The 23,085-nt window shown below is 42.2% G+C and overlaps 1 protein-coding gene across 1 annotated transcript in view; it reads right to left on the minus strand.

Moving 5' to 3' along the window:
- Positions 1-23,085, minus strand: part of ARHGEF28 (Rho guanine nucleotide exchange factor 28) — a gene marked incomplete at both ends in the record, with an annotated part of 118,977 nt that overhangs the window by 20,515 nt on the left and 75,377 nt on the right. Inside the window, 20 exons of the mRNA XM_082013625.1 lie at positions 313-792; positions 2,630-2,677; positions 2,767-2,805; positions 6,380-6,465; positions 7,191-7,322; positions 9,900-10,082; positions 11,472-11,566; positions 12,096-12,274; positions 12,964-13,040; positions 14,013-14,267; positions 15,155-15,272; positions 15,665-15,787; positions 16,714-16,964; positions 17,416-17,556; positions 18,447-18,568; positions 18,674-18,821; positions 19,386-19,437; positions 20,942-20,997; positions 21,364-21,496; positions 22,866-22,989. Coding sequence (XP_081869751.1) covers positions 313-792; positions 2,630-2,677; positions 2,767-2,805; positions 6,380-6,465; positions 7,191-7,322; positions 9,900-10,082; positions 11,472-11,566; positions 12,096-12,274; positions 12,964-13,040; positions 14,013-14,267; positions 15,155-15,272; positions 15,665-15,787; positions 16,714-16,964; positions 17,416-17,556; positions 18,447-18,568; positions 18,674-18,821; positions 19,386-19,437; positions 20,942-20,997; positions 21,364-21,496; positions 22,866-22,989 — 2,842 coding nt within the window. The remainder of the gene's footprint in view (positions 1-312; positions 793-2,629; positions 2,678-2,766; positions 2,806-6,379; positions 6,466-7,190; positions 7,323-9,899; positions 10,083-11,471; positions 11,567-12,095; positions 12,275-12,963; positions 13,041-14,012; positions 14,268-15,154; positions 15,273-15,664; positions 15,788-16,713; positions 16,965-17,415; positions 17,557-18,446; positions 18,569-18,673; positions 18,822-19,385; positions 19,438-20,941; positions 20,998-21,363; positions 21,497-22,865; positions 22,990-23,085) is intronic.

The raw sequence follows: 23,085 nt of genomic DNA on the forward strand, positions 1-23,085 counted from the left end.
GCATTGTTTGCTTATGTTTAACTTATGTCCACCAGGACCCACTGGTCCTTTTCTGCAAAGCTCCTTTCCAGCTGGGTGGCCTCCACCATATATTGATGCATGGGGTTGTTCCTTTCCAGGGGCAGGACTTGGCACTTCCCCTGGTTAAACTTCATGAGGTTCAAAGCCCTTGGATACGCCTGAACCTCAGCTTCCTATGTGCTCACTAATTACGTTACCAACCAACAAAACCCAGGCATACTAGCCTATTCGTCAAGGCAAGCCTCTCTAGGCCTGCAGTCGAGGATATAATTACGGCGGGGAACCACACACCTCATAGCTCCCTGTGGATGACAACAGGCTGCTTTGCTGACCATGCTTCCAGTGCCAGAGGAGCTTCTTCTGCATTTTCACACTGTCTCTTTCTCTCTCCACCATTTTCTGGCCCTCCTGGAGCCTCTCCAGGCTCTGCTGGTACTCCTGCAGCTGCAGCGCCAGTCCCTGGCGGCTCCTCTCCAGCAGCTCCTCCTGGCATCCGCACTCCCTCTCCCGCTGGCCCAGCCGGCTCTCCCTGGCCCCCTGCTCCCGCTGCCGCTGGTCGCATTCACGCAGCCAGCGCTGCTGCTCTTGCTGAAACTGCTGCTTCAGTTTGTGTATGTTGGCCAGCTCCACCCTTTGTTTTTCCAGATTCCGGTATTTCTCTTGTTCCAGAAGGAGGTTTAGCCGAGAACCATGGCCCCGACCAGTCTTCTCATTCTCTTGCAGGAGTAACCTGTGCAGCTCTCTGTGGCTGTCCTGGATAGCTAGTGCTGCCTAGACACCACAACAAAATCAGACACAAATGTTTAAAGATTAGCATTAATCCATTTCTGCATTTTTACAAAGAAGCATTATATAAAAGTGCTTCAACCTCCCGTAATATCAGCACTTAATGCTTTTTGGGAGGTTATTCTTCATGCAAGTGGAGAAAATTCGGTGTTCATGCCTTTACCAAGAGATGTTTCTAAAAGCACTCAACTATTTCGAGCACTTTTAACACAGCTTCTGGTTTACACTTAGTATTCATATATATTTACGTTACAACTGTGCATACGCACTTCAGTTACAGCTGGGGTCCTGTTCTATCAGAGGATGTTAGGACAAATAGGAAAAAATATTTTTCATGGTTAAAGAAGGCATTAAAGCACTGGGAATGCTACACACAACGAGCTATTCCTAACACAGCTGTGGCTTATATAGATAATACTGTACTGTTTCCAGTACAGCCCACTCCAACCCTACGGCTCTCCCTGCTAACCTGCAACAGCGCAGTCCTAGTAAGATGAGTCCTACAGGCACCTGCCAACATACCCACGTCAACAGGACCACACTGCTACATGCATCTGGCTGAGATACCTGTGCCAGCAGAAATCTGCAGTACAGTAGTGAATTTGGTTTTGATGTTTCAGTAGTTTATTTTACAATGAAGAGCGCTATATTCTGTCCTTCACAAGGATGCCGTGACATTGTTTGCATTAAAGATTGTGACATCCTCCAGTAACACAAAAATAAACAGCTGGGATTAAGAAGAAAGAAAAGCAAGAAAGCCCTAGATCTGCTGAGGCACTTACTGCACAGCCCATCTTCAAGAGCTGACATGGGAATCTACTTCAGCAGACATTCCCAGAGAATTCCCACAGCCCCGTTATCCCATGCCGCCCACCCCAGAAAGAGTTTTTAACTTTATGCAATGTGCAATTCCCACTTTTCTTGGCTCTTCCTCCAGTATTGGGTCAGTTCCAGTGATTTGTAAACAGGGCAAGGACAGCATCCTCTGCTTGTTTCTCTGCACCTACGGTGCCAATTTACGGTCTGAATAATTAAGGCATGATCCCAAGCCTTACTTTAGCTCCCCTCTGGTGTTAAGCTATATGTTTTTCAATTCTTAAAACAATTTGCTTGAATCACAAGCTTTTTCTTTTGCTTTTACATTGCTTCAATCCACTTAGCTTCTAAGCCCAAGGTTTCCAGAATTATTATGAAATATGCTAATGTCAAGAGGTCTAAAAATTAAACATACTCAAATGAAACATGTTAAAATAAAACTATAAACCTGCACCTAAATAAGAAAAAATAAGTTAAAACATTCAAACTTGTCATGAAAGAGGCAAAAGCTTTAGACTAAGGTTCTACAGAACACACACAATAATTAATTGAGATTGAAATATCTCAAATGGGTTGAGTTTGCTACCCAAGTGGCAGAGGCACTGTTTACTAGTAGCCAGGAGAATATTCTAAACAAAATACTAAAATTTTTCCATATTTGGAACTGTAATTTCATAAATCTGTACATGAAATTACATCAGTTCAGTTAGAGACATCATTTTACTTTTTACTTTCCCCCTAAATTTTTACTGTGTACACATCTTTTTGTGAGGGTGGGAGGGGGGGGGTGATCCCCAAGCAAGCAAACATTATTCAGTTCTTAAAAGAAACCTACCACTGATGTACAATAAAAATATATTACATGACTTATACAGCTTATGCAACAGTTGTTAAGAGGTAAATACCCACTGACATAATGTCTAAAAGTAGGGCAAGATGAAAACAAACCTTAAGAAGTAAATTATTACGACTAATTATTCTACAAAGTTATCAGTGGAGTAGTCACCTGTATGCTGTACAAGAGACGGGTTAAGTTCTGGATTGCTTGTATGACCTAGAAAATAAAGCAGAAGGTTTTTCAAAGGTTTGACCACTGTTAACTAAATAGTTATTTAAACCCCAGACAGAATGTAGTAAACTCACCTCTGTCCCTGTAGATCCTGGGAAACTCATACTTCCTCCCTAAAATAAACACATCTTCCTTTAAAAGGTAGTTTTTAACTTTGTATCATCTTTTAACAATTGTATCATCTAGCTAATTTTCTTTTTTTTAAACTAGTGGAGACATTCATATCGCTAATGTATGCAGTGCTGAGTCAAACCTCTTTGTGGGCACATGAAAAAAGACAGAAGCAATAACCTATGAAGACTAATAATTCACCAACACTGGAGTTTCCGTGGAAATCACTAGAGATTCTAAGCACAACTGTAAAAACAAAAATATTTCATCCACAATTTTAATCCTCTCGTGACTAATGCTACACAGAAAAGACAACTCCATTCGTTCTTTGTTTACTTGACAGTTTTCATATACAGTAACCAGACTTCTGTAAATACAGCACAGTGGGTTTAGATTACTTATAGTAGGGTGAAACAGCACGAGACTCTTCAAAAACAGAGATATTAATGTAGCGAGAGGCTAGCAGGAGTCACACTAGCCAGTTACGGCAAGTTACAGCCCCAGGTGCGCTGCGAGGCGCTGAGCGAAGGTGCTCTGTGCTGCAAAACACCAGCACGGCGACCGATTGTCCGCTGCGGCGAGACACTTCACGCTTCCCACCCTGCTCCCTTTTCCTAGGAAGCTTTCTGAATTTATAGGGTGAAGCTACCCATAATCCCTTCAGCATGAAGAACAGCTCCTCTGAGAAAGGCGAGGTGAAATGGTGGGGAAACAGAACACAATCCCTTCTGAGGCTACAATGAAAAGACTTCCTGTGTGATTTTTTTCTCATTCTTTTTTCAGAGGAGCAGAGGAGGGTTTGAGGAATATTTGCTCTCTCTCTGATTCTCTGCTGAGTCTCATTTTCCACCACAGAGAGCAAAGCAGCTGCTCCATTTAGCGGTGATAACTGAAAACGAAGATGAAAAAGGCCCCACAACGCAGCTCAAAGCAGACAAGCCAGGGGGAAAGGGAGCACCAGCGGCAGCGTTTCCTCCACCCCTCCCTCCCTCTCTCATCATCTCCCCTCAGTATTTCCCCACAACCCCTCTCCACATCTTTATGTCCTCCTCCGCTTCTCACCGCACCCATGAGCTGCTTAACTGCTCGGTTCTGCTGTGAGAAGCTGAGGACGTTGCACGGATGCCTCTGTGCAGCCCAAGGACTGACACAAGGGAGCTCTGCTCCCCCCTTGCTAGGCTGCCAAAATGAGCAGTGGGCAAGGAGGAAGAGCAGAGCCAAGAGGGAGAGAGGAGAAGGAGACCCTGGCAGGGCGAGGAAGAGTGAGTGTACAAAGGAGAGGCTGCTTGCTGAACAAGAGTGGGGGTTCTTTCAGGTTTTTGAAGCCCTTTTTAATTTATTAAAGGAGGTGTCCAGGGGGATTGAAGGCTTAGCTGGCTTTGGCATGGCCAAGGGGTAGCAGGTGGCCAGCCCAAGCACCTCTGGTCTCCTCCCTGCAGCACCACTTGAGTGCTGGGGGATGAGCCCAAGGCAGGTTTACCCAAGCTCACCAGGAGGATAGCTGTATTGCAGCTGCACCGCTACAGCTTCAGCACAAGCCCTGTAAGTCCGGGTAGCTCTGAAGTAATATATTCAGCTGTTTAACCTGTGCTGCGGGCCACCATCATCTCCCTGACGCTCTTCCTTAGCACCTTGGTTCAGAGCAACGAGCGGCAGTGGAGATGAGGACGGTCCGATCCCCGGGCAGGTTGTGTGCACAGTGCCTCAGGCAACCCCCTCGAGATGCGATGACAAGGCAGGCGCAGGGGGGACAAGATGGGGACCACCTCCCACCGCTGCCTGCTGGAGACCCCACATGTTGCACAGGCAACGATCTTCCTTCTGATGCTTGGTCAGCATTTAACCCTCGAGCTGGAGACTGTCATTCCATCTGTCCAGCTCCTGGTTTCCCAGGCTAGCTGGTCTGCGCCCGGCGCTGCCACCCCACAACCCCAAGACTGCACAACCAGCCACCGAGGGCAGGCAGAAGAACATACTCCGCCCCTGGAAGCCCTTGTCTTGCCTCTTTTGTTCGCTCGTTCTGCCACCTCCTGGTTAAATCTGATTCTGACATGTGACATGAGTCGCCCGAATAATAGGCCAGACCAGAATAGAAAGTTAGCGGGGAAGAGTTTGCTGCAGACCCCTGTAGTCCAGCTGCAGCTCAAAGCAGGGCTAGCTACAAAGACAGACGGGTTTCCTCAGGCCCTTCTCCAGCCAAATCCGGGAAACCTCCAAGGATGGAGAACCCACAGCCTCTCTGGATAACCTGTTCCTGCTTGATCACCCTCGTGGTGACTTTTTTTCCTTATATACAGTCAGAATTTCCCTTGCTGCAACTTGTAATCTTGAATGCTGATCCTTTTGCTGTGCACTTTTGAGAAAAGCCTGGCTCTGCGTTCTCTATAACCCCAATGGCAATGTTTTCATGTGGAGCTACTGGCCATTTTAATGGGCTAGATCCTGAGCCCCTCTATCCTCTGTTAGGTTATTTTATTTCCCCTCACCTGGCTTCTGTGCTCCCTCTCTTAGATTTTTGTTTTCATCCCATTTTTTCCACATGCACTCTTCTTCCTACTCCCTTCTAACACAGCAGTCTAGTAAGTAAGATGACTTAGAGCTGAAGGTGAGGCAAGGTTAGAGGGAGATTAATGTATTAGCAAGAATCTTCCAGAAATAACTAGAAAAAAACCCCAAGGTTTCAGGCACACAAGCCCTCCTTCAGATCTGATCCAAAGACATTATGCTAACACTAAGTATCTCCTTTTCTAGCAAACTTTGCCTTCCATTTCAAGTCAAGTATTTTCTATTCTTGTCTCTCCCTTTTATTCCTTTCATTGTCCTGCTTCTCCACCTAAGGAGTCCACAATTACAGTTCAGTTTATTTCCACACAGTAATTCATACTGCTCGTACTCTTACACTCTGCTGCTACATTAAATTTGTCATTCCTAATTTTTCCCAGAACTGACTTTTGATTCTGCTTTTTCCCCAGATTTGCTTATGAGTTATAGGACTTTGAAAAATGGGCAGTTTCTCTTCTATTCTCTAATTGCTCCATTTTGTTTTAATTCAAAATTCTGAAGCAAGCTGGTGTAAGACAATCCATCCTATTTGATCTGCTTGCTCTCAGGACAAAGTTCTTCCAATGCACAAGTCTTCCTTGCATTAGCCAAGGACTCTATCATTGCAGAAGACTTTCATCATCCTGTGAACAGGAGGAGGGAGTAGAGGGAATACCACTGTCAGCTCCGTAGACATGGATGTATTGAATATGATGACAGCAGAGAACCAGGCTCTTACGTGGCCCATAAAAGGGGTACAAAAACATTATGGCTGTTATTGCAACCCATCGATCTGTGAACCTTGCAGGAAAAATGTTAGGTGTTTGGCTTGTTTATAATTGCTTTTTTAAAATTCATTATTAATTGCAGTGACCTCTATTAAATGGAATTATTTGGATTTGGGTGAAATGTGCCTATGCCATGCTTTGTGTTTTGGAACTGTCTTTAGATACCCCATAAAAATTTGGGCAGCATTTACATTCCCAGTGCCCAGAGTGCTATGTGCAACACAGGAAGAAACATTGGTTACAATACCTTATCCTCTAGGCTGGCAGCTGCCATTTCCTTTTCAACACTGAGATCAACTTCAGATGATTCTTCAACTTCTTTTATTTCTGTATCTAACAAATAAATCACCCCAAAATGCAAGAGAAAGGTATCAAAGCACATTCTGACTAGAGAAACAAAGGGCACACTTTTACAGCTACTCACAGGATGCTGAAAATAGAGAATTATGGAATTTGAAGTTACATAATGGATTCTAGGCTGAGGAAAACAAATTTGGAAGCCTGGATGGCACAGGTGGGACAATTCAGTTTTCCTACCTTAAAAACTAGTAGAAGTTTCACTTCTGAAAGTTTGAAGGTAAGTATAGCCACATCACTAAAAACGCTCTGCAGCAATGTTTTTTACAGGACTTTATTTCCATTTTTGCTGCAAGAAATCCATGCTATACCTTTTACAGATTAAATTATTGGAATGTCAATCCTGGTTTTCAGGCCTTCTGACAAAAATCAGCCGACTTCAGAAATAGCCTATACTGCAATACAGATCTGCTGTGGTGCTGGGCAACAACGACAAGAAAGCATATGGAGATATGCAAATCTGACTCAATATTGCTGAATGCAGGCATGTGCAACAGAAAAGGTGCAGTGGATGCAAGCCCTTCATCTACTTCAATGAAGTTATATGACAATTTACACTATCTGAGCATTTGCACAAAGAAAACTTTTATTACATTATTTTCTATTTATTCTGCCATAGACTGAGCAAGTTTTCAAAAAAAACAATCCAGTATCAACGATTTTAGCACTCTGAGTATGTAAAAGCATCAAATTTTACTCACCACCAGGAACAGATTCCAGGATGTCACTGGCACTAAATCTGTGCCTCACGCTAAATTCCTCAATATTTTCCTCTGGTGATCTGTCTGTTTCACTCAGTTGTGATGTCGTTACAGCAACATGGAGACTTTCAACTAGAGAGGAAAACATGCAGAATTAAAGAGGGCCCTTAAATAGCTCCCTAATGCATAAATCAATGACACAGAATCATAGAATAATTTAGGTTGTAAGGGACCTCAGGAGGTCATCTAGTCCAACTCCTGACCCAAAGCTGGTCAAACTAAACTTGGTTGCTCAGAGCTTTGCACAGACAAGCTTCTGACATCTCCAAAGATGGAGATTTCACAGCCTCTCTGGGCAACCTGTTCTGGTTTTTGACCACCCTCACGGTTCTTTTCATTGAAGTGGAATTGCCTGTGTTCCAACTTGTGCCTGTTGCCTCTCGTCCTATCACCATGTGCCTCCATGGAAAATCTGGCTTTTTTGTATCCTCCTGTTAGGCAGCTGAGGACAGCAGTGAAAGCCCACCAAGCCTTTTTCTCTCAAGGCTGAACAGACCAACTATCTCAGCCTCTCCTCAGACATCATGTGCTCCAGCCCCCTAGTCCTCCTGATGCCTTTCACTGGATTTGCTCCAGTTTGTCAATGCCTCTCCGGCTCAGGGGAGACCAGCACTAGTCACAGAACTCCAGATCGGACTCACCAGGGATGAGTAGAGGGAGGATCACCTCCCTCAACCTGCTGGCAACTCTTCCTAATGCAGCAGCCTGGGGGGCAGTTGGCTGTCTTTTCCAAAAGGGCACATTGCTGCCTCATGGTCAACCTGCTGTCAAGTAGGACTCCCAGGTCTACTTCTGCAAAGCTATTTTTCTACCCAGTCAGTGTCCAGCCTGTACTGACACATGGGATTACTCCATCCCAGATGCAGAACTGTGCACTTGTCTTTGTAGAACTTCTAGGAGGTTTCTCTTAGCTCATTTTCACAATCTGCAGAAGTCTCTCCAGCACATTGATCACCCTGCCTCATCTGGTGACAGCCATGAATTTGTTAAGAGTGTACTCAATCCCTTAGCTAACTTCATTAATAAATATACTGAACAGTATTGGTCTTGGGATCCACCTCTAAGGGAACCTCCTAATAACATGCTGCCAGCTGGACACTGTATCACTGACCTACTGGATACTACAGCCAGTGCAGACAGTGTTGAAAGCGTTGCAGATGACAAGGTAAACAACATACACTGCTCTCCTCTCATCATAAAACCCATCAGGTTGGTCAGACACAATTTGCCCTTGATGAATCCATGCTGGCTATTCCCAGTCACCTTGTCCTTCATGTTCTTCGAAATGGCTTCCAGGACGATTTGCTCTATCACTGTCTCAGAGACAGTGGTGAGGCTGACTATTTTGTAGTTCCCTATACATTCCTTCTTGAAAAGGGGTGTGATGCTTGCTGCCCTCAAGTCGTCAGGAATCTCTCCTGATCACTGTGATCTTTCAAAGGTGATAGAAAGTGGCATCACAATGACATTGGCCAGCTCCCTGAGCAGCCTTGGATTTATCCTGTCTCATCTCATTGGATTTGTGTATATCCTATTTGCTTAAGCACTCTCTAATTCTATCCTTCTCTACTGTGAGCAATGCTTTATTCCCATAGAGTCTGCTATTAGCAGTATAAGACCTAGTATTTCTGTTCTGGAAAATGATCCCCACAAATTGCCTACAGTGTAAGCAACTGTAAATTCCTTACAGTGTGCCGAAGAGTCATGAAATCCAATACATCATCAACATTAGCATGAGAGAAAGTGAAAATTAGAAGTGGGCAGAATAAGACGTGTAAGTACAGGTTGCCATTTTAGCTAAAATGACGTTTACTATTGCATCACTGACTTACATTCCCTACCCAAGTTTTATCAATTTTATCAATAAAATACCCTCTGACTTCATAATGATGACAGAGACCAACCTTCACTGCTTTATCAGCTGAAATGTGGTTATTAGCCCACAGCTCTCCATCTAGGTGATGCTAAAATCTTGTAGTCCATCTCAAAGAGCATACAGCTCATGCTGGATATGGCTCCATTTACCGGGACTCTTTTCAGATGAGTTTAGCAGGAGTTCAGCTGAACCTCCAGTTAGGCAAGGTATCCACAAATACCATTCCCCTCCTTCCTTCGGAGGAATGCACTGTAGATAGCACAAGGCTGTATCATCTCTATAGCAATTCTACAGCTCCTACAGCAATTCTGGCACGCATTCCTTGGCAGATTTGCCAAGATCAATGCAGTATGGTCTGTATATGACCCTACATGATTCTGATCTGTCGTCAAATCAGCCAAGGTCAGTGAAGATCGGGGACTAGATGCAATATCACACTGCATCCTGTGATCTGCTTCACAGGGCTGCACTGCAAGGAGAAGAGCTAAGGAAATAATCCTCAGGTGCAACCCAAGACCATGTACCTGCCTGCTTACCTATGATGTTATGCACTAAACATACCCCTTATCTTGCAATCTGGCAGGTACTATCTAGTGCACCTGACAAGCATAACCTTGAGAGATTTCTGTTCAATGCCTTTTGCCAAGTTTTGACACTGCCAGTTCTTGAGACTTGACAGAATCACAGCACAAGGAAACACAGCTGTTCTTTGCTACCTTGAAGTATCTGCCCACATGAAGAACCACCAGTCCACTCTTCCCATGCAAACTCACCTTCTCTGAGTGCTGCTGCCAGCAATGAAGCAGCCTGTGGAGTTTCTCCAGAATCAGGTTTGATAAGAAGGTGAGGTTCCACATGAACATCCTCAAACCCACTCATATTTCCCAGCTCTGCATAGATATGCAGCTTCTCTTCCAAATAACTGCAGATCTGCTGGTCCTGGTTAGTCAGTGATTCTGTCAACCAAAATTGAACACTGTATTAGTATTTTTTATCCTGCGGGCAAAGCACATTCCCCATTCACCCTTCTAATCCTTACACCTGTCCTGGTTTCAGCCAGGATAGAGTTGATATTCTTCACAGAAACTAGTGTGAGGCTATGTTTTGGATTTGGCATGAGAAAATGTTGATAACGTGCTGATGTTCTGAGTTGTTGCTGAGCAGTCAAGGACAGTCCAGCTTCTTGTGCTGGCCTGCCAGCAAGAAGGCTGTGGGTGCATGGGAAGCTGGGAGGGGACACGGCCAGGACAGCTGACCCAGGCAGGCCAAAGAGATATTCCATACCATATGACGTCATGTCCCGTACATAAACTGGAGTTGGCCGGGGGGCAGGAATCGCTGCTTGGGGATGGGCTGTCGATCACTGGGTGGTGAGCAATTGCTGTATTGGGCATCACTTGTTCTTGTACATTCCTTTGTCGGTATTTTTATCACTGTTGTTTTCTTCTCTCTTGCTGTCCTATTAAACTGCTTTTATCTCAACCCACGAGTTCTTTCCCCAATTCTCTCTCCCGTCCAACTGTGGGAGCGGGGGAGTGAGCGACCAGCTGCATCGTGCTTAATTGCCGACTGGGGCTAAACCACAACATAGAAATTGCTAACTCAAGTTCGGATTTTTTTTAAGTGGCCAGGAACCAAATTCATCCCATAGTCCATCTTAACAAAAGACCCATGAAGACCATCTGATGAGGTGGCCTTGGCTGCACTCTGGGGCCCTCAGCTACCTCTCATTGCACTTTACAGTGATCAACACTGGAAAAGCACTTGCCTCAGGCACCCAGAAAATGCACTGAGTCAGTGCCTCAACATCAAAGAACAACACCTACTGTCAGTGGAGGATGTCCTTCCTTTGTGGCTCTCTACAGGAAGGACATTGGTGGAACTTCTCTCCTCGCAGAAGTATAACGATGTGGAAGTCAGGTGCAGGGGAACCAAAGAAGCAGAATTTATCCCTATCAGCTACGTGTTCAGATAAAAATAATGGCATCAAAGGAGGAAATGCCATAAACAAGCACAAAGCCACACAATTGCTAAAGATTTGAGGTATTTTCACGACCTGGGAACTATCTGGCCCTGATGCTAATCTGGGAAATTCAGTGTTTATTCTGAGAGCACCTATTTTTCTTTTACTTTTGTACCCATGGTAAAGTAGCAAAATTACCAAGTGTTTGGGAAGAAATGGTTCTCTTTCAATAAACTCACATTAACAATCAGACCACGCCAGTTTTCTCTGCTGTGACCCTGTCTATCGAGCCACTCTGAACCCATCAGCCAGTATGGGCACATTATTCATCCTGAACTCTCAGGCTGCAAGTGGTCTCAGAGTGGCAGGAAAGGTACCCCACCTTGACATTTCTGAATTCTGTATGCTTTGGCCTCAGCGATACGTCTGTCCTCATCAGACTCACTCATTTTTCCTTCTTCTTCTTCCTCTGGACAACTTCAAAAGATGAAAGACAAACAAAGGTGGATAAAGCAATATCTGCATGTCACATACTCATCTTCAGTACAGTGTTGTGTTCATAATAAACAGAACACAACATCAACTAAGCATAAGCTTGGGCCCCATGAGAAGCAATGCTTTCCCTGCCATTCTTAAGCAGCTGACACCAAGATAACAGGCATGATTGGGGATTTCCCCCAGATGTTTGTATGGACACCTGCAGGACTCTGGAAAGCATCCAGTGCCAAAGGTAGAGGTGAGAGAAGCTTACAATGGCTGGTAAGAACTTCTAATGGGGAGCAGGAAGGGTCTGCTGGTTCAGTGGGAAACCAGAATTAACATCAGAAGTCTGGCAGAAGTGATGGTGAGATTTTGGGGTCTGTGAATCCTGAGCTCAGAGGAAAACCCAGCCTCACAGAATGGATCCAACACAAGGCAGAATAAAGAGCATGCTGCCACGAATATCTCACCGATCTCCCGTCTGCTTTGGACTACCAGGATGAAAACCCGAAGTCTTTTCCTGTACCTTTCCACTGCATCTTGAATATGCCTCATCCAGTTGTTACGTTCCTCTTTGGAGTTGGTATGAACCTCATACATCTCAGGCCCTGCAGATGAAGCGCTAATCAGAAACATCCCCCTTTCTTCGTTGGCTACTTCTCTTACTATGAGCCTCTGAAGCGAGATTACAGAAGGCTTCTGGTCCTGGGGGAAACAGTCAGAGCACATGCAAACAATAAATTACTCTCTTATAAAACACCACACTTTTAGACGAGGACGATTTTTTAATTCTAATCCTGGCATAGTCAGACTACATACGTTCTCACCAGGCATAAGAGCCTGCAAGTTTCCAGTATTCAGACATCTTTTTGAACTATTTCTTATAATACATTATAGTATTTATGAACAAGTAAAGCACTGGGTATGTGCTAAAAGGTAAATCCCAGAGGCTCAATGATACTGAGGCACAGTGTTCATATAGTGTTTGTATTTATATAGTTTGGGAACTTCTCTCTATGACCTTTCATACATTTTATGTGTGTTTACTACTACATTTGCAGTTAAAATTACTCTTCTGTTTCATTTTATAGAACCAGACGTTAAAATTAATTTTAGATAATTGAAAGAGCCTGCTCTGCTTCCTGCCTTCATAATTAGATGAGGCATGACACTGAAATAAACATTGTTATTTTCATCTTTCTTCCTAAAATATTATTTAATTTTGAAGATAAATTTAATTTTCCATATACTGGAATATTACTGTTCTGAATACACTACCAGGATTTTAGGAAAAAAAGCATTATGTGGGAATAACCTAGAAAAGGACCTACTTTTTGAGAAATACACAAATAGAAGTGCAATGTGTATATTCAAGTATCTGATAATATACTTACAACAGCTGCAAAGATGTATTTTTGATCTTTTTCTTGTAAGAACAGTAGTAGATCAGTTAGAAGCAGAGCTAAGGTGTCTTAAAATGAGAAAAGGAAAATAATGTTATTTAATTAAAGTTATTACAATTATAGTTAATTTCTTCTTTTATCTTTGGAACGGGAGAGCCCTGATCAATAAATACCCCACAGAATCCTACAGTAAACTAAATAGGAAATATCTGGATTAGCCTATGGTCTACATGAATTAACTGCAAGCCATCACTTTGCATGTCCCTGGAAAGACCACACTTTCTGCTGTCCACCCTCCTGCCACACTGTGCTGGAGCACTGGCCCGGGGGAAGAAGAAATCCTTGCTTCAGTGTCAGTACAGCTTCCCCAGACCACTCACAGGCAACCTGGCAAAGACTATCCCACATAAATTTTGTGTTGCCTGTGCTGTGGCATATACTTACAGCACAGCATTACACTGGTAAAAGTATTTCTGGAATAACGATGAACAGATAGCTTTATAAAGCTGTACAACAAATATTAGTAAGCTCCAAAAAAACCCCAAACCCTACATGTGATTAACATAAAAAATCAAATTCTGAGCTTGCATGTAAAAATTGGGATACAGCCAAATGTGGCTTCAGGTTTTCTTTTCCACTGCAGATGCCCCAGCACCACTAAAGAACAGCACGTGATTTTTCATGCATTATTTTCAGTGGCCAGTACTATGAACAATATAAATATACAAGTCAAAACTCTGTGTTATGGGATGAAACTGCAAACCACAGAACTAACAGGAGGGTACTGGAAGAAGAAATGCAGCTGATGGCTCTGTACGTGAACTTGCCTTCTTACCCAGATGTACAGTGGATTAATCACAAACGATGGCAGCATCTGGAACTACTCTTCTAGCAATTAGTGGCATATTCTCAATACCATTACCTCAGAAATCCATCTTTGAAATACAGCATAATAAAGTATTTTTATTCTTAAAGCAAAAAATCTTCATATGTTATTTGCAAATAAAGAATTAAAGGACTTTACTGCTCCGACGGAATACCTTTGAATCGACCAGTCGCTGTCTTCCAATACACTAAACCTTCATGAAGAAGTATCCTCTCTTTTCTTATCAAGTCTTGCTTCCTAAAAACATGGCCATTTTTCAGCTTTGTGTATGTTTTGTTTTCGGTTCTGCTGAGAATTTCCAGCAGCTTTTGCTTTTTCTCATATTCATTCACTTTCAAATCTACTGCTGCAATCATGTCCTTGATTAGGCGAAGGGCTTTGCAGAGGTCTTTATGTTCTTCTGTTCCTTCTGTATGAAACAAAAAATAAACAACGTGATAGTAGTCATCATATTCAAGAGAAGATAGCATTCCTTTCTTTCTGGGAACAATCAACATGGTGCAAAAGCTTCAACTGATAAATATGTCGTTTTAAGTTGAACCTGGCAGTCAATTTACTAGAAATATTTGAGGCATCTACCTTTGTTTTATTTGCCTATTAAAAGATGACACGTACCTCAGATTTATTCATTAGTCAAAACAACATGTAGCATAGTTTCTGACATATTTATGAATGCTTAGCATTTTAAAAAAATTACTGGCTAAGTAAATCATATAGTATATTACTCTTCTGGGTAGGTAAAAAAAACAAACCCTTGAAACAGGATTGCAAACACAAAGGGTTTGCATTCGGATATGCAGCTTTCTACAACACCCATTTATTGCCCATTTGGGGAGTAATATATGTAAGTTATTAGTATTTCTAAAATGTTCTAAGGAATTCCAGAGGTCATTCAAGCTTTGTTTGAAAAACTGGAGAGTAATTTACGAAATGTTTGCCTAGCCCTACTTACAAAAGACTCCACTGGAATTAATTTCAAAAAAGGTGTAGATGCATGCCTGAATTAGTTCACATCCTCTAGTCAAGATCTTTTCCTAAAAGAAGCATGCTCTTCTGGACTTCTATGGCTTAGCCAGCTGGAATACTGCAAATCGTCACAGCCCACCCTTGACAAAGACTACATACACCGGAGACCCTGCTTAGGAGACATTTGTCCGAACAGTAGATATTTATGTTGCCCTGGTTCATTACAGAGCAGTGAATTTCACCTTTCATTATGCTGTAGCAGTACGTATCCCTTACGTTAGAAAGACACTAGGGTTCCAGACATGAAGCAACACCTTAGCTTTCATTCACCTTTTGAGTACTGCAATATCCTTTCAACCAGAACAGGGTATTTGGTGATTCGCTGGGTGACGAGCAAAATGCACTCAGGGATTCCTCGGCGTCGTGCCAACAGGTTACTATTTCTCAGCTGCACAGATACAAATATATACCTTAAGTAGTAAATGCATATTAAACCACCGATTGACTAATAAGAAATAATATATAAATGCATTAGAATAAGCTAAAACAAAATGCTGGGTTATCTGAACCATCCCCATGGAACAATTGCTGCCCTGAGGGATGAGGTGTACTATAACAGCAACATGTGTGTAATACACTATGGATGCCAAAGTTTTCTAAAATTTTAAAGAAAAATGTAATTTATCAGCTCACTGGTTAAGAAGAAAAAAACTTTGCCATTTTTATTAGCTATTAAAAGTGAGTTACTGAATATAATTTCAATCCTAAATCTAAGTAAAAGCTATGTATCTTTTTCCTGATCGTTTTGTCAATAGTGATCACGTTTCCCCATAAACTTACTTTAATAAAATTCTGGAACTTCTTGTTTTGTTGCAACTCTTTGAAGAGATTAACAGCTTCTTTTTGATGGCTGCAAAACTCTCCGTATATTTTCTTCATTTTAGTTGCATTTTCCTCTGAAAACTGAAGAAATTAGTAAGTGAATTGTGCTCAACGTTGCGCCTAACAGGAAAGTGTACAACTTCAATTAATGCATTTTGTACAAATACGTAACTTTTATGCTACTTCTTTCTCAAGTTCTCTGAATTTCACTAGCATGGCCTGTCACTACAGAATGAAAACAGGCTAGCTGGTTTTAGGAGCAAGAAGAGCAAAGTAGGCTGGAGAGAGCACAAGCAGCCTCCACTACAGTCTTGCCAGTAATAGCTACAACAATTACTGTAACGGTGTTTCCTTCACCTCTTTGCAAACACAATCCCTTTGAGGCTTATTTGCATTTGTCTGATCTCCACGCTGCTTCTAGACAAGGTAACGGTTCAGCTTCTTTATTTCAGTGGTGTGAAAACTGGCTGACTGAAGGTGAAAAGCCACATTCTCTTGATTGCAAGGAACTAACGTGTGACCAGCAAGCAGTTAGTTAACTGTCCTCGGCCACCATAAACATGCTGTGACTACCCCTTCTCTAGTGAGCAGCAAGTCGAGATGCACTGGGACAGATTGCTACAAGAAATGAACAGGTAATTTCTTTTCCATCATCAGTCAATTCTTCACACCTCGGCTCAGCTATTAAAAAAGTGAATCCATTGCTTCCGTTTTTTGCAGCCTGTGGTATGATAGCAGCAGCCTTCTGCTGTGAACAGGACAAAGTTCACCACTTCTCTCACTGCTTGTACCATGTAGGCAGAAGTTCATCCCAAGTTCACACAGTTACCTGTCAGTAATGATTTCTTCTCATTGCTATTTCACCCTGCAGTAATCTGGAGGGGACAGTCTTTGAATTTTATGAGGCAACCATAGCCCTCTTCTTGCCCACAAATTTTTAAAGTCAATAAATGGTTTAATCTGGGAACCTTGCGTATGTAAAGGATTAACACAGCTGATGCCTCTACCTGCTGCACAAGGATGTCTCCAATTCTGCTGATGACAAAATTACGTTCATTCCCCGCCTCACATGATTCCTGCCGTCTCTCCTTCATTCTGCAAAAGAATTGCTTGTGCATCTCCCGTAGCTCATCTAAGCAGGGGAATATTCTGTCCACTGTGCTGTGGTCCAGCTGCAGTTCTTCTTTCATCCCCTTCCTGAATATTTCAGACATAATGAACAGGGTATGGATGTGATGCACTTCTGTTTGCATCAGCTCTGCAAGTATTAAAAAAAACAGCATAGTATAGTAATCAGCAGAACATTTTGCACACCTTCTAAGATAGACTTAGCAACATTCAAATATACAGTCATAATCATTCTTTTCTGTGTGAGCCTCAAACCTCATGGATTGTATCAGTAGGAAGACTTAATTTATCTGTCTCTGGCATGGTTCTCTCAACTGTATTGCACTGAACAAGCTGAGGTTGCAACTGCTTGAGCTGGGGACTGGATGAGGTCCCTTTCAACCTCAACCATTCTGCAAAAAGGGTAGACATGTCTCTGGTAGTCACTACTCTCCATTTCCTTAGCTCTAGGATACATCGTAATTTGTGACAAAAATGTTCTTTGAACCTTCTTATTATTCCGGACATAAAACGTATAGGTTCCCTCTCTCTTTTCTACACCAGATTGTTTTTAAACCTATACAAAGCTTTGAAATACTGACCGAAAATGACATCCTGCCTCCTGATGACATCCTTTTCTTGCTTGCTACAGAACACTGGATCCACAACAAGACTCCAGGACTCTGCCTCAAACTCTTGTGCATCTGTGCGGAGATCAGTCCACTGAGACAAATCCACATCATCTACGACAAAACGCATACCTCATTAACACCAGCATATGAACAGTAAGGGAAGTCCCTTTGCACCTGCAGATCTATGCACATAATAAGAGGAACACATCACAGGGATGACCTTTGGAGAAGGCTTCTGCAAACATTGGCAGTGGCTTTACAGAGAAGTTTGCCAGATGTCAGTATTATTACCAAAGTGTTGAAATGCAAATGTGACAGCGAGGGAGAACAAAAAACCCCACCTTTTTTTTCTCAGATTAAATCCTTTTTACACTTGCTTGGCAAAATTTTTAAAATTTAAAAATAAAACCCAACATTTTCAAAACTAGCTTTGGTGGTGGAGGGGCATTGGCCATTTTGCAGATGTCCAGTGAGAGATATCTGCACCATTCTTTGTGAGCAAATGCCCTTCAGCTTTGAAATTCAGTCTCACACGTAGCTGTAGAAAAAGCCTATTTCTATTCACTTCACAAGGATAATGTAGCCATTGTAGGAGGGCAGTTCACCAGTGAGAGGTAAGATTTTGGGGCTACTGAGGAAATAAGTGATGTAGGTTTACATTTTGCAATGTAGACTGTCAATGGAGATGAGTGCAGAAGAAAAGTATATTGCTGTTCTGGTTCTGCAAGCATGCCAAATACATTTATCCCAGTTATTTTCAAATGGTAACACCACACAAAAATACTCTAAAAGTTATCGAAGAGTTAGTTACAAGGAAGAAAGGAAAAGTTGTATTTTAAGATATATGCGTCTGATCATATCATTTTAATGAGGGACACAATTGTAATTATCAAAAATACGTGCTTTCTTTTAGCAGATGAAGTGGCTTCCTGTGTCAACTAAGGAGTTTTTCTATTTTGCACTTTCCAATACAGGTTTAGAAAATGTGCAGTACTTCTCACCTTCCATCATAAAAGGATCCATCGAAGAAAAGGTCCCTAATGCTTGTAACATCTCTTCAGACCGTGACTTGGACCTCCAGGTGCTGGTCTCGGAGTCTTGTTCAGAAAATGGTGCAGACCTCCTACAGCAGGAAAAAAAAAAAATCCCACATTTATTTAATGGTTTCAATTTTCCTAGAAAGGTTGAATGATGTGTTTAGGATAGTTCCCCGGCAGCTGCCTTCTACCTTTCAAAACTGGCACTGGGGACACTTTTGGACAAGAAGTGGGACTGTTGTGAGGCTTCCCTCCTTCCAGCAGACAGTCCGATAGGCACAGAGGAAGAAGAATGCACTGGGGAGAGCACTGTCTGTGAAACATCTCCAGGCAGGGAATCTGTGAGGCAAACCACAACGCAAAATTCTGACAAACAATGTAGAGTATGTCATCGACAGCACAGTTATATTGTGAAATGCTATCTCGTGTTCATATAGACCTACACTGGGTATCAAGAATGTCCGCTTGCCATGGTACAAGACTGTGATGCTGTCCCACGGAATATAAAGACAAGCCTGTAGGCAAAGAAGAATATCTCCAGTGTGAACATTACTGGTAGGAAAACAACCTCAAATCATACACACTCTAGCATTGCAACCTGAATGCAGGAGACCCAGATATTTGTGCATACGACCAAAAGCACAAGGCAGAACTGTCTACTTTTGATATTCACTTTCACTGAAAACAAAACATAGTAATACTCCCACTCATTTTAGCAGAGGAGGAGTTAATTCAAGAGCCATTTCTTTAAAAAAATCCTACTCATATCGGAGACACACACACTTTCTTACAGATACTTAAATGAGAAACACACAAATGATGTAGTAAAGTTCATATTTTCAGTCCCAGGATTTTTAACCATGGGTTAACTTAGAAGTGCTAGGTTTACTCTTCTTAACTTACTTGTTACACCTGCTTGGGGTTTGTTTTTATTATGGTATCTCTCCTGGGATTTCTGAAAAAAGAATTTTTTGAAATTGCAATGAAAACATAGCTCGTAACAGACTAAATAGTCAAGTAGTAACTCACTGCCACGTATCATCACACAATGGGCTTCAAGAAAATGGTCCTAAATTATGGTCCTAATTTCTACCTATAACCAATAAATCCAAGTTTATTACTTAACAGTAGATAACTATATCCAGAGTAGAATGGTATCATTTGTACTACTACTGAATCTCTTTATTCAAAACCAAGTCACTGAGAGCATTCTACTTTCTCCATATGACTACTGCCTGTGAAGGCTGCAAGAAAAGGCATTCACATTCAGGGCTTTATAGTCAAATAAACTTGAAGCACTTGTGGCAGGGCCCTACCTGAGGAAGCCTGGGTATCACACGCAGAATCAATCCCCCTTCTAAAGTGCACTGTTGCAAAACCTGTAGCAAAAGCCTGCTGTGCTTAAGCATGTATTTCAAGTGAGATGGGTCAGTGAACATTTTCTGCACCTCATTCTTCTTGAGAGGAGCCAAGGGTGGTAGGGGCTCTTGTGTCCTCATGACAGAAAACCCACCAGTCCCAGTAAGTAAAGCTACCACTTCAGCTGTCCTAATGCCCTAAAGTTGCCCAGAAATTTGTGCAAGGCTATAACGCAACAACTATAACCAAAATAAATAAAAACACCTGATTTATGTCCAGTCTAAGGCTGGTTTACCCTGAAGAGTCTCTGTGGAAACATGTTGTCCCTGCAAGTCACCATAATACAAAACTCAGCTACATCAGTAAAACACACTCCACTAATTTGAAAAAAGACCCGTATTGCTGCAGTATACTCCTCTGCAAGTCCCATTTTATTCCATGAGGGCAGAAACCTTACACAACTATTTTTGATAGTGACTTTTTTGTCATGATAACCTCACCATGCCTGTGTTGCTACCTAAAAGGAGACAGTATCCATCAACTCTAGCGCTGATTTTGCCCTGTCTGCAGTGGCAGCTGAGCACTGGGAGTGACTGCCTCTGGAGTCTACTCCTCCAGAGACTTTCCAGAAGACGTCAGACAAACATCTGCCCAAATTGTTACCTAGATGTCGGCCTGCCTGAGGGTAAGGAGATGGACTAGGTCGCCTCCCTAAGCCCCTTCCCTCTCTGCTTTCCATTATTCCAAACACAGGGGATCCTCCTTCCTACACGAGGGAATATCTGTGGTTTTGAGGAGCGTTTCCTTTTAAGCCCTTTCTGTATCCCTCCAGACACACTGTTTTATAATTTGACCTTGCAACTCTTCAAAAATAGAAATATTTCTTTACACTTATTTTTGACCCCCTTCTAAAAACTGTTGTTCAAGCACAGTGCTTGCTCTGCTGCTCACATTAGACGTTTTGACAGCCTCGCAGCCCCTTGCACACAGGCACTGGGTCTGGGCTGGCTGTGTGTACCTTCTTTTTTCCTTCGTGACATTTCTAGACCCCTTGGAAAGCAGGCATGCTGTAGTAAGAACAGTGCAGTATAGGAAGTTACCTTGGTGCACAGAGGAGCAGACTCCTTGCAGCTTTTATGAACAATCATGTTGCAATCTGAAACAGAAGGCGCATTTCAAAGACTGGCACCCAACAGGGTCCCCACAGAAAATGCTACTCTGAGGCTTCACATTTTTCCCTCTTCCATGTCCACTTACTAAAGTGGCCCTTAGATGCTTTGACGTTCCAGCCCCCGGCTAGGAAGGTGTCTTTGCCTATCGTGCTGGGGCTAGGAGATGGTCCCTCCTGAAGTTGTCACCCGCCGTCCTTCCTCCCACTGCCTTGCCAACCTCGGCTCGTTACATAAACCAGGTACATCCAAACCTAGGCAAGGTTTCTTCTTGAAACAAAACACTGAACCAGGATCCCAAAGCAGGAGTAGGAATACTCTAAGGTCACACGTGAAAACCAGCAACTACTTACGGGAGCACTGCAGTGACTCCTTTCCTAGGAGGGCCTTTTCACAGGCCATACATGGGACAACTCCCGAGAAGGTCCCGTTTATGAAATTGTGCCTGTTCAGCTTCTCTTTATCTTTGGTATCTTTATTTTTTGTCTTCATGCCCAACAGCAGAGGCAGGAAAAAAAAGTAAAAAAAGGGACATTAGAAAGGAAGATAAATTAATTCAGTCTTAAGAACACTAAAACAATCCCTTTGAAGAGCAAATTATTCTAAAACATTCATTCCCTAGAAGACTTGTAACAGTACACTATATTATTACATTTAAGTTTGCTGAAGTCCTAAAATGATGCAGGCATTGCTTTCACTGGCAGCTAATCAGGCAAGCATTATCAAGGAAGACTGGCAGAAATACATTCATAAAGCTGCAAAAAGGAAAGGGCTGGGGGGGGGGGGGGGCGGGGCGGGAAATCTACAAACTGTCATTGACTTGCTGCACATACAAACAAATATCAGTGTCTACACCTCCCTAAGGCATACATGCAAACTCGTGCCTCTGCAGTTAAACCTGCAGTTATATAAATTTAGACAACTTGTCTTTAGATCTTAAAAGACATTAGAAATAACCTATTTTTAACGAGTGTTAATGAATTTAATCAATTTGCCTGTTTTTACAGTACGCTGCTTGGTGCGAGTATACTTTTCCCCGAGCAGCCCTGATACTTATTCTTTAGGAGACAGGCTTATGTATGGCTGATGGGCAGGTCATACGTGTTTGCAGCCAGTTCTGTCACTTGTGAAGATACTGCCTCAGCCAACCATCCTCACATCTAGGTACGTTCAGATATCCTGGAGCACTGGAGGGCATACTAGAAAGCCTAAAAAACTGCCAGAAGGCCAGCCGGAAAGATCCTGTAGGCCAAATCCATCTCTCAAGCTGTTAATTGATGCTGTTAATCTAAATTTCAGATGTCTCAAAATTAAACACATATCATGGTATGCATGTTTGACTGTGCAGGCCTCAAGCCTGCAAGTCTTTAACACTAAGCAGTACTTACTCATGCAAGAAGTTCAAATAAGGCAAATTCAACTGATTACATGCCAACACAGAACTCACAGACTCACGTACTTATTGAGAGTAATTGCAAGAACAGGCCCATACTTCTTAATTTTATGTAACAAAGAAAATTATTTCTTAAAGACAATTCATCCATATAAACTTTGGCTAAATCTTCAAATGACATTATTAATAACATCACAAAAATGACAAGGGAAATACTTTATATTGTTCAGCAAAGGCTACTGTTGAAAAGGAAAGCTGTTTTCTAATATGAAGGCTATTTCAGGGTACCCTGCATATGTTTTAAAATTGAAAAATAAAGATAAAAGTTTCTTCCTATTACTTACATGGTTTTGTAACAAAAAACAACTTATCTTTACGTAAAAATTTAGATTCTCATCTATAATTCATTTAATTACAGTGACATAATTACACATAATAATATAGACATAAACCCCGAATTACCTTGCTCTTATTCCGTGTGCTGGTCATTCTGTTCATCAGAAAGCTGAAAGTCCGACTCACTTTACATTTTTCAGACTCGTTTTTTGAGGGTACAATGTATTTATTCCATTCCTCCTCCTGAATCCTAAACCAGAGACCAGTGAAAAAACCTTCATTCCAGTGGTAACAGTCCCTTAAAACAGAGCAGAATCTGGACTTTTGCTTGTTTCACCTAACACTT

Source organism: Phaethon aethereus, assembly GCF_964289735.1.
Source record: "Phaethon aethereus genome assembly, chromosome: Z".
Classification (NCBI taxonomy): domain Eukaryota; kingdom Metazoa; phylum Chordata; class Aves; order Phaethontiformes; family Phaethontidae; genus Phaethon; species Phaethon aethereus.